The sequence below is a fragment of the Cyprinodon tularosa genome, unplaced genomic scaffold (genome assembly GCF_016077235.1).
Source record: "Cyprinodon tularosa strain WSP-4 unplaced genomic scaffold, ASM1607723v1 ctg241, whole genome shotgun sequence".
Classification (NCBI taxonomy): Eukaryota; Metazoa; Chordata; class Actinopteri; order Cyprinodontiformes; family Cyprinodontidae; genus Cyprinodon; species Cyprinodon tularosa.
Window position 1 is genome coordinate 502,441 of NW_024038899.1, and position 16,277 is coordinate 518,717.

A 16,277-nucleotide genomic window follows, 5' to 3' on the forward strand; every position below is an offset into this window, starting at 1 on the left:
GATGTGTTTCTAAGTCTTTAATTAATACAGAGGTTTAGAGCCGCTGACAAAGTGTCAGTGCGAAACGATAGAAGTTCGCCCCAATCAGCCGGGCTCAAGTTAATTGGTGGTTTTAGGGTGTTTTTTCCTTTTGTTTTCTTTCTTACTGTGGTAGGATTTGGTAGAGGAGGTTTTCAGCCTTTCGTTTTTCCTCCAGGTATGCTTGTGTCCTCTCCTCCACCAGGTTCTCGAGGTTGTTGGCGTATTGTTCCATCCTGGATAGCAGGTTATTAAGAATGCTGGTGCTGCCATCTCTGTAGGGAGATAAAAAAACACACACACAAAAGTAAGATTTCTGATTTAGCCTGTAATGTTTAGCCAGAACAGAAAAGCTAAGGCCAGAGAGAAGAACTAGGACTCAGAACAATTAAATCTAGACTACAAATTGATCATTCTATTGATCCGTTGTCTTTCCCTCATATGAGAAGAGGTTGCGGGTCCAACAGGTCTCAGAACTAATCACAGGAACCTTTCCCAATGGGAGGAGCAGAGGGAACTACCTAAACTAACTCCTTTCAGTGGAAAGAAGTAGCAGCTCTGCCTTGATCTGCCAGTGAATAATGGTAACCTGACTCCGCCAGATGGATTTGCTCCGCATATCCATCTGGAAACCTTCCGTTGAAGTAATTTTGGGAAGGGGTGAAAATACTGGTTAGCTGATTGGCCTATGTTGGTGATAGACGGGCCAAATAAACCAATCAGATCAACGAAGCATATGACGTACTAACAGAGCGACGACGAAGAGGAGCTAATTGATAGATCAAACTCTTGCCGAAACCAGTCGGGAGAAGAGCAAAAACATCTTTTCCTCTGAGAAAAGCCTCCAGAGCAGTGTTTTGCTCTTCTTTCAGTGAAGAAATACTCTGTAATTCCGATAAAACTTGCTCGATAGCCACGCTAACGCTAGTTTCATCGGCTGAAGCCGCCATGTTCTTTAGACTGAACCGTCACGCTTCTCGTTGTGTCACACCTCAACCCGCCTCAAAGCCAACGCTGATTGGACGTTCATTTGGTGAACGGCTCTAAATTTTCTTCAACGGAGAGTCTCCAGACTGATCTGCGAGTGAAACCTTGAAAGCTCGCGAGATCCGGATGGTCTCACGAGGCTAGAATGATGGAGCTCCTCCCTCTGTCCTCAAGGCTGAGTCCAGCCAGCCAATGAAGGAATCACTTTTCTGTCACATGATTCCAGACCGGCAGAGTCTGACCCCTGCTGGCAAGCTGACTGGCAGCTGTCCTCCACCACTGCATGTCTGATGACAGCATCATGCTAGGTGAGCATTGATGATGTTGACAGTGCGGCAGAAATCAGGGAAGTAAATAATGGAGAGCAACATGTACAGGAGCCAGAGAGTATTCTCTATTATTTCCCTCTTATCTGTCCGAATCCCTCTTACCAGTGCTGTGCTGTTTGACACATGTTAACAGAGTTGTTTCCGCTTGTTAGAAGCAAATGCCGTGGTGTGTTGACGTCCATACTTAGAGGTACGTAGAGCGTATAATAATGCTACAGTTTCCAAGAAAAAATTGGATAAATATTATATTTGCATCTTTTTATTTTATTAGGGTAAGTGGAAGCTTTACGTATGTGTAACTCATTTTCAATACGGGAAGCTCTGCCTGCAGGCATTGGCTGCAGAGCTGCATCAGACTCCCTGTCAGTGCCTCAGGGGAGGGAGGGGCTTGCTCCTCAGTGGAGGAAATGGCTGAGAGGATGGTGCTGTCCAAGGTTACATCCATCATGGACAACACCTTCCACCCTCTGAACCAGACTGTAGAGGAGCTAAGCAATTAATTCAGTGAATTAATTCAGGCAATAACCTGTGCAATGTCTAATGTGCAGTTCACTATTTGATACCCTGTGCAATAACCTGTTTCTCTATATTTGACACCCAGTGCAATAACTATATATATAAATATAAATATCCATTTATATAAATACCCATGTAAACACCCTGTGCAATAATCCTGTATAATAATCTTACTATAAAAAAGAAGAAAAGAAGAAGAAGAAGAAAAAAAAGCTGTCACATATCACATCCACCTCGTTCTTCCGTTGGTACATTCTTCTACTTTGACTATTTCAGCTGATGTAATGAGTAAATTTCTCCACTGTGAAATCAATTAAGTCAATCAATCAATTGCTCCCTCAAAGCTCGCTGAAGACCTTTCAACTCTGAGCAATCAGTGCTTTCATGTGTTGTCACCAAAGTCTAAAAAAACAGCAAACTGTCACTAGATTTGTCACTAGTAACTGTTTTTAGATCAGAATATTGACGGATTGGTTAATCCAGAGATTTACATCTTTTCTCAGCTGTTACTTCACCATAAAGGCCAAAGGACTTTGCAATGCTGCAGAAAAGCCTTAATCTGCTCGTTTAAATCTCGCTTGATCCTGGCAACATTTATGAATAAGTCTACAACATAAGGCAGAGACCTCTAACTAAATGACTCACTTTCACTGTTTTTTTTTTTTTTGTTATACAAAAATAGATTCTAGACAGCCCTTTAAAGAGCAAATGTTTTTAGACAATATTTTTGTGCACATTCATATTTTATGGTGTATTATTCACTATTAAGATGTGTCACAATGCTAGCTTGAGTTATGAAATTATTTTATTAAATTAAAAGCTTTAAATCACTGCTGCAGCTTGAAATAGCTGAGCCTGCTAACCCTGATAAATGAAGGCAAGAGAGCTGACAACTTTAAAAACAGGACAACCTATTTACATGATTAAAGGGAGCATAAATAGGCTTTAAAATTTACTGTTTTTCCTTAGAGATTCTAGATGACAATCATTTGGAAAACTGGAGCTCAACTTGTTTTGTTAATAATTTTTGAGTGTAAAAGAGTGGCTGAAGTCAGTGCAATGATGTTGACATCCATAAGTTAACACATGAATTAGCCTTACGTTTTAATATATATAATTATTTGTTCACTTTCATTTTAAACTGTCTGCTACTATATGTAATTTATCTATATTGTATTGGACATTATTATTATTCACTTATAATTACTATTATTCCATTTTTTTATTAAAGCCTCCTATTAACTGATGTTGAAAATTAGCACGGGCTAACACACCTAAACATTGCTCCTGGCTTGTCCAATGTATATGTGATGTTCATATTGCATAAATAAATAAAAAAAATAAAAGCTATTTGGAGTAAAATAACTGTCTATACTAACTCTAAAATGTCTTGTTTAATAGATAATTCAAAATCAGAATAAGCTTTAGTCTCAAAACTGCACAAAAAAAAGATAATCTAACTTTGGTTTAGTTTTGCGTGCGGCAAGCGTCTACTTTGAACACAAACTTAATGCACATCAAGTGGGCGCTGACTTTAAACTCGGTGAGTGCCCACAGAGTACTAACAGTTCATTTCTCCTAAGAAGTCTTTGTTAACAAGCTCCTAGTTAAACATTTTAAAATAAACGCACTGGGGTCTGAATTAGCAATTCGAAAGTCGGTGCAACAGGATAGGGCTTGATGCTGTTGAAGATTCGCAGTCATCCGGGTCATAGTCATTCCAAAAAAGTGAAAAAACCAATCCACTGAACTTTGTTTCCAAGTCTGAAGACGTTTCGCTTCCCATCCAGGAGGCTTTTTAAATTCAAAATGTCAGAAATAGCGTTGCGTTTGAGGCTTTACAGAGTTGACCAAAAACAAAGCTTTCTTTTGGCTTAGAAAACATGCAAATTGAACCGGAAGAACGGGTCCACCCCTTTGGAATGGGGGTCGTTTGAGTTCTTTGTCAGCCTGTAATACCTAACCCTGTCTATGTCTCTAAAAGGGGGGTCATTAGAGGATAGGGCCTAATTTCTGCTTTTCACATCAACAGTATTAAAACTTTCCAACTTTGACAATTTGTAGTAATTCTTTATCATGTCTATAGCAGTTTATTTTTCAGATACAAGTTGTAAATGTTTACAGGATGATATGTTTCAATGCCGTGTGTCATGATGGGTTCACTGAAAGCGACCCAAGAATGCAGAACACCACTGACGGACACAAGGATGAAAGTTTAACAGTTTTATTTTGCACAAACACACTGAATATTCAGGTTCAGGTTCGGGGCCTGGATTCTGGTTCACCGGAGTCTGCGTGAGAGACAGTTCAGTTAGCGTTGCCAACAGAGGTTTGATTTCCAGAAGTCTACTGATTGTACCTTGAGGGTTCTTGAGGCTAGCTTTGGGAGAGTCACTGTTGGTGCTTGGAGAAGAGTTCATCAGCAGAGTCCGTAGCTGCTTCAGCGTCTCACGTCTACTTAGAACAGACCTTGGCTTTGGGTTACCCAGCTCAAGTCCAGAGCTGCTTGGAAGTTCTCTGTGAATCTTCAGGTTTGGCTCAGAGGGTCGGCTCGGCAGGTTAGCTCTTCCAGAGCTTTCACAGAGGAGGCACAGGTTTCCTGGAAAACAGACACAGGGGTTAGAATCCAAGCTGGATTCAAAAGTCATAGATTTACTCTGAGGATCTAGGCTTAAGCGCTGACCAACTGGAACAACACTGCGGCGTTGAGGCAAGGTCTGAAGACAGCTTAAGTAGTGGATCCTCTGATGATCTAGACGAGCTGCAGCTGTGCAGGAGGCTCCCACAGAGGATCCACGGCGGACTCTGCTGGAGAGAGATGGAACTTCTCCAGCTCCCAACAGTACCCCCCCCTCAACGACCGCCCCTTGGCGGTCCGGAAGAGGTTGATGGGCAGGAGCGCTCGTACTCCTCGATAAGGGCTGGATCGAGGATGTACGAACCCGGAACCCACTGGCGATCCTCCGGTCCGTAGCCCTCCCAGTCGACGAGGTACTGCCATCCGCGACCTCGTCGACGGGAGTCCACGATGCGGCGAACCGTGAAGGCCGGATGTCCATCGACCTCCAGGGCGGGTGGTGGGGAGTCGGACGGAGGGCACAGAGGGCTCGAGGAGACAGGCTTGATCTGGGACACGTGGAAGGTGGGGTGGATCCGGAGGGACTGAGGTAATTGGAGACGGACGGCTGAGGGGTTGATGACTCGAGTGATCCTGTAGGGTCCCATGAATCTAGGGGAGAGTTTTCGAGACATCCCCTTGAGGGGGATGTCTCGAGTGGACAGCCATACCTCCTGGCCTTCGGTGTACTCCGGTGCGGGACGTCTCCGGGCGTCGGCGAAGCGCTTAGTAGCTTCTGAAGACTGGTTGAGAGTGGCGATAGTTTCCCTCCAGATCCCTTTGCAACGGCGGATATGATGGTTGACGGACTGCACCGAAATCTCTCTCTCGTCTGCGGGAAAAAGAGGTGGTTGATAGCCGAGACTGACCTGAAATGGGGATTGTCCAGTGGATGCAGATCTGAGGGAGTTATGGGCGTATTCTATCCATGGCAGAAATTGGCTCCAATCCACGGGGTTGTTGGACGTGAGGCAGCGAAGGGTGGATTCCAATTGCTGATTCATGCGTTCTGTCTGACCATTCGATTGGGGGTGGTAACCAGAGGTGAGAGAGGGTTTGCAGCCGAGAGCAGAACAGAAGGCCTTCCAGACCTGGGAGATGAACTGCGGGCCTCTGTCCGAGAGGATCTCTTGGGGAATGCCGTGTAACCGAAATACATGCTTGATGAGAAGCTGGGCGGTCTGGAAGGCCGTGGGAAGTTTTTTGAGGGGAATAAGGTGGCAGGACTTCGAGAAGCGGTCAACAATAGTGAATATGGTGGACATACCTCGGGAGACAGGGAGACCGGTGACGAAATCAATGGCGATATGGGACCAGGGACGCGAGGGAACAGGAAGTGGTTGAAGCAGGCCAGAAGGAGGTTGGTGTGAGGCCTTGTTACGGGCACATGTATGACAAGCCAACACATACTCCTTTACGTCCCTGTGGAGAGTGGGCCACCAGAAGCGTCTGGAGATGAGAGCTACTGTTCTACTGACTCCTGGATGAGCAGAGAATTTGGCGGCATGCATCCACTGGATGAGACGGGACCTGACAGAAGATGGGACATATGTACGATTAGATGGACCGTTACCTGGATCGGGTTCAGTGGCCAGGGCTGAGCTGATGAGGTCAGTTATCTCCCAGTTGACCATTCCCACTGTACATGAAGCCGGAAGGACAGGTTCAGGTGTCTCGGGATGATCGACGGAGTAGAGACGAGAGAGAGAATCGGGCTTCACGTTCTTGGATCCGGGTCTGTAGGAGATGATTAAATTGAACCGAGAAAAGAAGATTGACCACCTGGATTGGCGAGGATTAGCTTGTTTTGTTGACTGGATGTAAGCCAGGTTCTTGTGGTCTGTCCAAACAAGAACCGGGTGCTCAGCTCCCTCCAGCCAATGCCTCCATTCCTCCAGTGCTAGTTTAATGGCCAGGAGTTCTCGGTCACCCACATCATAGTTCTGCTCAGCAGAAGAAAGCCTACGGGAGAAGAAAGCACAGGGGTGTATCTTCTGATCAGAGTCTAGTCTCTGGGAAAGGACTGCTCCAACACCGGAATCCGAAGCATCCACCTCTAGGATGAATTGCTTAGCTGGATCAGGTTGCATGAGGACTGCTGCTCTGGAAAACAATGACTTTAATTTTTCAAATGCTGCTTGAGCCTCGGGAGTCCACTGAAAACTGCGTTTTACAGAGGTCAGAGAAGTCAAAGGAAGGGCGGTCTGGCTGTAGTTTCTGATAAACCGACGATAGAAGTTAGCAAAACCCAAAAACCTTTGAAGTTGTTTGCGGTTCTCTGGAACTGGCCAGTCTAAAACTGCCTTAATCTTGTCCTCAGATGGTTTAACCTGGCCGCCCTCGAGCACAAACCCCAAAAAGGTGACTGATGGTTGATGAAATTCGCACTTCTCGGCTTTCACGAACAGTTTATTCTCCAGCAGTCTCTGTAAAACAAGACGGACATGTCTTTTATGTTCATCGAGGTCTTTGGAGTAAATGAGAATGTCATCAATGTACACAAAAACAAATACGTTGAGAAAGTCTCTTAGAACATCGTTAACGAGGGCCTGGAAGCAGGCTGGAGCGTTGGTTAGACCAAAAGGCATAACCAGGTATTCGAATTGGCCCAAGGGTGTTTTGAAGGCAGTTTTCCACTCGTCGCCTTCACGGATCCTAAGGAGATGATAAGCGTTTCTTAAATCCAGTTTAGAAAATACAGTAGCCCCCTGTACGGGCTCAAAAGCAGAGGCGAGAAGAGGCAGTGGGTATTTATTTTTAACAGTGATCTGGTTCAAACCTCGATAGTCAATACAAGGTCTCAGGGAACCATCCTTTTTTCCCACGAAGAAGAACCCGGCGCCCAACGGAGAAGATGAAGGGCGAATTATTCCAGCAGCTAGTGATTCGTTGATGTACTTTTCCATTGTTTCTCTCTCGGGCTTAGAAATGTTATACAATCTACTGCTAGGTAAAGGAGCACCAGGTAGAAGTTCAATGGCACAATCGTATGGTCTGTGTGGAGGTAGGGACGTCGCACTGACCTTACTGAAGACAGGGGCAAGATCATGGTACTCAGAGGGAACTGAAGAAAGGTCAGGAGAGTCCATCTCCCCCCCACCTCTAGCAGACCCCACCAAGGGGGCGGCAGAACGAAGGCATGTTTCGTGGCATGAGATGGACCATGATTCCAGGTGACGCTTGGTCCAGTTAATGTGAGGATTATGCTTCTCCAACCATTCGAAACCGAGCACCAGCGGGGAACATGCAGAGGGAAAAACAAAAAATGTTATCGTCTCTCGGTGGTTACCTGACAGAAGTAGCTCGAGGGGCTGAGTTTGATGGGTAACTAGATGGAGTCTTCTTCCGTCAATAGCGGATACTCTGAGAGGCTGAGTCAGAGGAATAGTTTCTATTTGGAGTTGCTGGACGAGGTTAGAATCGATTAGGTTACATTCACAGCCTGAGTCGATGAATGCAGAGAAAGAAAGGCTCTGGTTAGCACAGAAAAGTGTGGCAGGCAGCAACAGTCGAGGAGATTTCTTAGTGTTTATTTGGCCCGCCAGACTCCTCAGATCCTCTGGCGGGCCCAGGCTTTTGATTTAGCAGGGCAGGCAGCAATGAAGTGTCCACTCTCACCACAGTAGATACATAGCTTGCTTAGCAAACGCCTTTGTCTCTCCTCTGGAGTGAGCCTGGTGTGTCCCACCTGCATGGGTTCGACATCTCTTTCGCCGAATGAGAGGCTTGAACGGGCAACGGTAGAGACTGGGGCTTAGGCCTCTGTATGGGCAGCTGCTCTGTAGAGGGAGAACAAACAGTCACGTTATGTGAGGCAGAATAAAGTGTACTCTGCTTCTTAGAACTGTTTCTGGCTCGAATTCTATTATCTAATCTGATGGAGAGGCGAATTAAATCTTCGAGGGTAGCAGGTTCGTCGAGGGTTGCGAGTTCATCTTTAATGTGCTCGTTTAATGCCATAAAAAAGGCTCCTTTCAAGGCGCTTTGGTTCCATCCGGAAGCTGCCGCTTTAACCCGGAAGTTAATAGAAAATTCGGCCACCGAAGAGTTTCCCTGTTTAAGATTGAAAAGAGCTCTAGAATCAATAGTTTGGTCAGTTTCTTGGTTGAATACCTGGGTAAATTCAGAAATGAAATCAGAGTAGTAGCAATTCAAGCTGTCGTCAGCGGCAAATCTTGCCTGAGCCCATTCCAATGCTCTTCCTGTTAACTGAGAGAGAATGAAAGTTATCTTCTTGTGATCCGTGGAAAAACAACCAGGGGAGTTCTGAAAAATTAACCGACATTGAAATAAAAATCCCTTGCAATCTTTCATGTTGCCAGAAAATCTTTCTGGGAGACTAGGACGGAACTCTGATGACGTCACAGCTGGTGACCTCGGAGGTGGAACTGGACCCGGAAATGGTTGTGGGACAGCATTAGCGCTGCTCAGATAATTAGCACAGCTCTGTAGCATTTGGTTATGAGTGTCAACCAGACGGTATAACTCACGGAGCGTTTGGGTTTGTCCCTGAATTTGGGCATCCTGCTCCTCCAGTCGACGGGTGAGGTGATCTGCTGGGCCTTGAGTTTGGCCGCAGTGTTCTGTCATGATGGGTTCACTGAAAGCGACCCAAGAATGCAGAACACCACTGACGGACACAAGGATGAAAGTTTAACAGTTTTATTTTGCACAAACACACTGAATATTCAGGTTCGGGGCCTGGATTCTGGTTCGACGGAGTCTGCGTGAGAGACAGTTCAGTTAGCGTTGCCAACAGAGGTTTGATTTCCAGAAGTCTACTGATTGTACCTTGAGGGTTCTTGAGGCTAGCTTTGGGAGAGTCACTGTTGGTGCTTGGAGAAGAGTTCATCAGCAGAGTCCGTAGCTGCTTCAGCGTCTCACGTCTACTTAGAACAGACCTTGGCTTTGGGTTACCCAGCTCAAGTCCAGAGCTGCTTGGAAGTTCTCTGTGAATCTTCAGGTTTGGCTCAGAGGGTCGGCTCGGCAGGTTAGCTCTTCCAGAGCTTTCACAGAGGAGGCACAGGTTTCCTGGAAAACAGACACAGGGGTTAGAATCCAAGCTGGATTCAAAAGTCATAGATTTACTCTGAGGATCTAGGCTTAAGCGCTGACCAACTGTAACAACACTGCGGCGTTGAGGCAAGGTCTGAAGACAGCTTAAGTAGTGGATCCTCTGATGATCTAGACGAGCTGCAGCTGTGCAGGAGGCTCCCACAGAGGATCCACGGCGGACTCTGCTGGAGAGAGGTGGAACTTCTCCAGCTCCCAACCCCGTGCGTATAAGCAGAATATAAAAAAACATGTCATTGTTATGGTTGTAAGTGTGGCTGTAGTGGCCATGAAGAAAATAAGGGTCCACACAGGAAAAAGTAAAACATTCACCTCGGAGATCGCATCACTTCAACTAAATTTGAGTTCTGAAGATAATGGAGCGCACCCCTTTTTTTAAATGTGTTCTGAAATTGGATGTAAAGAAATTGCTAGCAAGAAAAAAAACTGTTTCTACAGTATGAACAGTTGCTCTGACTCTAAAAGCAGTTTGCAAATATGACATTTAAATATTTTATTGGAGAAATGTATGCTTTTGTACCATGAAAAATTGTAAACATGCTACAAAAAGCCGATTATTGGGATTATTTCATAACTACACTTCTACACTAGACACTTTGCTGCTCATGCAACCTTCGGTGTGAACGTAGAATCATTTTTATAATTAGGTGATGTGTGTGTTGTATAATATTTATGTCTCTGGAGGGTTCTACAATCATATGCTTATGCATAAATACACCCTACACTCACACTTACTCAGAGGCAGCAAGAAAAGGGTGATTCATCCACCAAAGCATGGAAACTGAAAGCATCAATGTCTGGCACCTTCCCAGTTTCTACTGGGTCACATAGCCTACAGACACCCACATGCTGTTTATGTTTAAAGAAGCAAATATCACACTAGGAAGACTAATGAGTAACAAGGCCCTGAATTCAATAGAAAAGGTCACATTAGTTGACCGCACCTAACATTCAAGTATTAGATTCACAGCACTGAGTAACTAAGATAAAATGTATTTTATTTATTATCAGTGCCATTCATCCTTTAAAGAATAGTCTAAAAGGGTTTTTCATTTGCAAAATATATCTTTATGTGAAAAACATACACTTAATAATTCATTTTAAGTGCGCTGAGGAAAAGTATCCTGTTGTGCAAAACATATATGGTTGCAGATGATAGGAACCACTGGAATGGGTTTCTGTCTAAAACAGGAGTCCCCAAATATTTCAAGATGTGACCCCAAAACAACAGTGTATAAATGATGTGCTGTTTTTTTAAATTTCTTTAAAAAAAAAAACATTTTATTTTTTAATTTCATCATTTAAAGTCCCAGTGTTTAAGATTTACTCTATTTGGTGTTACAGTGAAAACAACTTACAAACAACTGGTGCCCCATCATTAAACCTGTCATACATCTATGGAAGCTGTGAAGTGACATAAAAGTAGCAATGTCAACATCCTGCATGTCAGGTGAAGCACTGGAGCTATAAGTATGTTTTTTGTGTATTTGGTACGAAGGTCCTCCTAATAGCGAGACAGGCAAACAAACAAACTAAGCTCTCTGCTTGGAGGACAGAGCAGCAGCTGGACCACACAGCGCTGTTTCTAACATACCTACGTACTACTTTGCTAATTTCTCCTCCACCAACAACAACGTGTCTCCATATCCCAGTAAAACACTAAAGCAGGGGTAACCAATTAAAAATCAGCGAGGTCCGAATAAAGAAAATCAACAACCAGTAAAGGTCCGGAGACATTTTTAATTATAATCTGTTAATTTAAACTAAATTTAACACTGAAATAAAATGAGGGGTTTATGCATCCATGTTATAAATTTTATTTTAAATAAATAAAATAAAAAATTAAATTTTAAAATGTTTTTTTAAGTAGAGAACAACAATCGTTCAGTTTGGTATATAGACAAATTTCCTGATTCACATATTTTATAAAACACCTGAACTGACTGGTTTTTTTTTCTTTCTTTTTTCTGGCTTAATGAGAGCAGTGGGCTTTATGCTGCCCTGCAAGGCTTTAAACCTGGGATTAAATGGAGACTAAGCCATTCTCAAGCACATATCAAGGTGCTCATTCGTGAGCCTGGATCCATATTTATTTTTGATTCTGTTCATGGCGGGGAATCCTGCTTCACAGCAGCAGGTTGAGCCAAACAAACTCAAAATGTGCAGGGTGATGTTTGAGACGCCATTTCACCTTTCTGTCACCAGTTCACCACAGTTCTTCAAGCAGTCCACACTTTCTCTGCTCTCTTTTTCTCATCGTCTTCTCCTTCTTTCCCATCGCCCGGCTTGCCACAGGTTTGCCTGCTGTGTCTAAAAGTATCTAGCAGCAGCAACCCAGACTGACAGCTCATTGGCTAATTTGTATCATATGTAGCCTGGTGCCGGACGCTCTGGAGGGCTTTACCGTATTAACAGGAGAAGCGGCGCAAGTGAAGTTAGACACTGTCATCGGACAACATTTGGTAATTTAAAAATGTTTTAAATCAGGTAGGGTCCGGATAAGCCAGCTGGTTGGTCTGGATCCGGACTGCGGTCTGTGACCTCTGAAGTAAACGCTAACAAGTTTGTCCCCTTTCAGCTACCGTAATCAAAGATGGCGATGCAACATGCCATCTTTCATTGGGTCACTAATACAAAACCATTGAAATGCCTTGTTTTTCGATGTGATTGTTACTAGACTTTGGCAGAATATGTATTTATGAAAAATACATTTGATTTTTAGCTTATAAAAAACAGAATCAGTTAAACACTGTCCCTTTAATATGTATACCTAATGGGACATTCGATTATTTAGCAGTGCAATTCATAAGTTAAGGGCATGGTCGAGTATCTCATAATAAATTAGATAAATAAATGGTACATTTAATGATGTGATGGGACATATAATGGTACATTTATTTGTTTTATGATATAGTCATTCATTTGTCCTTTTTGGCTCTTTATACACCTTACAAAGTTTCTTGAAATCATTCTTGGTGTTTTGCATCCCAAGAAGGGCCCTGAGCCCCACTGAGAACCCCTAGTTCAAAACGAGAAAAACAAGCCTTTCAGAGAGTCGCATATTAAGTAAATGTTGACAAAGTACGACATATGGTGACAATAGAGAGACTTTATGCTCACGGTGAGAGGTCAGCTATTTATAGTTCAGGTTCCCTGTGAGGGTTCAAACCAGCCATTTACCGCTGGACACCCTTCTTGTCAACCGCACCCTTTCACTGTCGCTCCAAAAATAACAGCCCATCCATCACCTCATGTCAACAACATGCATTTTCCTAATGAAAAAAATAACTTTCAGACAGTGCATTATGGCACAAGCTGCTTAGGCGAAGGGCTTTGAACAGAAGAGGGACGTTTCACACAGCTATCAAGAGCATCCTTGAGTGCTTTGGAGGTTATCAATCATGAGCACCTCTCAACTTAAAAGCACTCTGAGCTCTACGCTAGCAGAGGAATCCACTGTGGAGAAACGCAGATAGCAGAGAAGAGGTTGAGGTGAGAGGAAAACCTCTTTAACAGTAAATCTGTTTGAATAATGGCCGCAAAAATCACCTGTTTTATATCTTCTGTTAATGATTTCAAGGGAAATATCAAACTTTTCCAAGGCAAGTAGCATTCAAATGTCAGTTTTTGGCCAGTTTCTACACATCTACTATTATTTTTCATCAAAGATAGACAATATATGGCTCTCCACCCAGGGCAGCTCACATTAGGAGCAGCATGAGCTTTGAAAAAAAATCTGGCAGCTGGACCCTGATCTAGTTTTATATTTCTTATTTGCATACTTTTTCAGTGGAAAAGAGATCCCAGATGTACTGTGCAAGTACATGTCTAAAGTACCTAAAGATAGTTTCTGATTTCTTATTCCATGCAACCTAAAGCGCTTTATCTCTGTTTACAATAAATCTTAACCTGATCGTAACCTGACTCCGCCAGATGGATTTGCTCCGCATATCCATCTGGAAACCTTCGGTTGAAGTAATTTTGGGAAGGTGCGAAAATACTGGTTAGCTGATTGGCCTATGTTGGTGATACACGGGCCAAATAAACCAATCAGATCAACAAAGCATATGACGTACTAACAGCCAGGCTACTCTTGCCGAAACCAGTCGGGAGAAGAGCAAAAACATATTTTCCTCTGAGAAAAGCCTCCAGAGCAGTGTTTTGCTCTTCTTTCAGTGAAGAAATACTCTGTAATTCCGATAAAACTTGCTCGATAGCCACACTAACGCTAGTTTCATCGGCTGAAGCCGCCATGTTCTTTAGACTGAACTGTCGCGCTTCTCGTTGCGTCACACCTCAACCCGCCTCAAAGCCAACGCTGATTGGACGTTCGTTTGGTGAACGGCTCCAAATTTTCTTCAATGGAGAGTCTCCAGACTGACTAGTTAGTGAAACCTTGAAAGCTCACGAGATCAGGATGATCTCACGAGGCTACAGCTGAAGCAGCTTTGCTGCTCTAGCTGCGCGGTCAAAAAGTGGGTTTCATGTGTGTTAGAAATATTTTATTTGTACTCCGTTTGTGTTTCATGGGTTGTGTTCTAATGAACTATTATGATGTATAATGTGTGATTCATCTTTTAATAACCCTTGCTTAAGATCGTTCCAGATAAAGGTCATGCAACGGACGGGTTGTGAAAGAGGCCTGAACATCCTCTATCACATGTTTCTTCTAAACATCTGTTCTTGGAACAATTCAATTGTAAAACAACCACATGCTTTGTTTTAACATATGTGCTGAGGTTTAAAGTAAGATCCTTTTGTTTCCCTTCCCCTTAGTTAAACCTCAGCTTGTGTAATTAGGGACATCCCCTTTCTTCAATAAATAGCAAGGAGAAAGCTGAAGACTGCAGAGCGGGTTGGAGATTTGTAAACTCTGCAGTCTCTTCCTACTCTCCTCACGAGTAAACTAAATGAATTGTCTCTGTGCCTTCTTTCTTTCCCTGTAGGTATGTATGATGTTTTAGGTGCTTAGACCTGACAATGTCTAAGCACGTTGGGCTTAACTACCCTATCCTTTATTTGCCTGTAACAATGTCAGCTATATTTGCTGTTATAAGTGGATCAAACATAGTTTAATTATTGTTTTTTAAGTGAGAAAGTCCACCTGAAAACTTCATCTGTGCAGTCAGTTTATCAAGATTACGATCCTGCCTGCAGATATTATTTCGCTGTCGGAGCTGCTCAGACCCCCGTATACCAAACGGCGTTGCTTTGTCAGTGGGAATCCCGTACAACAGCCTCTGACCCGGTCGCCTCTTTACGGTTTTCCGCTACTGTTTGCGCCGGCTGGAAGCCGTTTTTCATGTACGTAATCCAAACTGCAGGCACCAGAATAATAAAAGCGAACATATTTAGCCGACAGGTTTCGACATTTTAAGTTAATTTAGTTAATAAACTTTTTCAGCGGAGTGATCATAGCAAAAGCAAACATTATAGCAAAAGTTAAATTTTTCCAACTCTAGCAGCTGCTGCTTCTGAACCACATCACGTTCATCAGATGCTCAGAAGCTCATGATGCGCTGCTTCAGCTGCAGGACTGCCTTGGAAAAAGGTAATTTTGAAGAAAGCATCAACAATTTACCGTCTCCACATCAGCCATACCAAAACACAATAACCATTAACTTTCTCTTGACAGGTGCTGGCTTTAACTTCCCTTAGTTTATGGGAAGTGACAATCTTTCCATCTTTGGAGGAGGAAAAAAGCAAACCCTCCATGTTTATAATTAAATTTGTACTCATCTGACAGCAGAGCACTTGTCGTCTGCTTTTTAATCCGAGTTTATTTCCAGAAAACTTGCTGCTACATTGTTTTTGTTCAGACTAGATTTATGGCTTTCTATTTCCTTATGATATCCAGTTACTTTGCCAGACACAGTCGAGGAGGGCAATGATTTTCCAAAGTGCTTTTGAGTTTATACGGCTGGAATTTAATTCAAATGACACTACATTTTACGTTTAATTGGGTAATCAAGATTCCTGTGTCTGGAGGGAGAGAGGAGAGCCACATAATCCCTGTTCCTTAAAGTCCAGTGTGAGGTTTCCAGACTCAGTGATGATATTGGCAGCAAAGTCGTAGGATGGTGCTGATCCATTGTGTTTTATCAAGTCCAAAATCAGCAGAGGCGTCTACCAGGGAAAGTTTAGTACATTTCCTGCTTCCTTTCACTGACAAGCTTTATGGAGATGTTAATTTCATTCAGACCTGCTCACACTGCCAAACTCAACACTGAACACCTGTTTTAAAGGCCATGGTGGCACTGCTCTGGACTGGGATAGAAAGATCAGAGATACCAGAACCAACAGTGTCGATGAGATGAAGAACATTGTTAAATGGGGGCTTTCATAACATTTTAGCAGAATCACAGGCTAATTGCATCCGTGCAGGGGCGGAGCTAAATTAAATTTTTTTTGCCCTCTCAGGGGGGGTGAACAGACATCATAATAAATTTGTTTCTGAAACATTTATAATTTAAGTTTCTAAATATAAAACATATTTAAGTCAATGTCAGGCACAAATTGGGATACTATTTTTTTTATGTAATTTGAATTTTATTAACGATGTAACAAAAATAAAAATCTAAAATGGAGCTTAGCTTATGTCAGAGTGTACGTTTATTTATCATTGTAGTGTAATAACGTTTTCATTTCAGTTAACTTTACTCAGTTGTACTTCAGAAACTTTGTTAAAAAACGTACTTTTCAGAGTAGCTTTACTTATAATGATATAAATATGATTC

The 16,277-nt window shown here is 43.0% G+C and overlaps 1 protein-coding gene across 1 annotated transcript in view; it reads right to left on the reverse strand.

Annotated features, from left to right (window-relative positions):
• Positions 1-16,277, reverse strand: part of LOC119785164 (atrial natriuretic peptide receptor 2) — a 131,770-nt gene that overhangs the window by 17,877 nt on the left and 97,616 nt on the right. Inside the window, exon 16 of the mRNA XM_038287617.1 lies at positions 147-293. Coding sequence (XP_038143545.1) covers positions 147-293 — 147 coding nt within the window. The remainder of the gene's footprint in view (positions 1-146; positions 294-16,277) is intronic.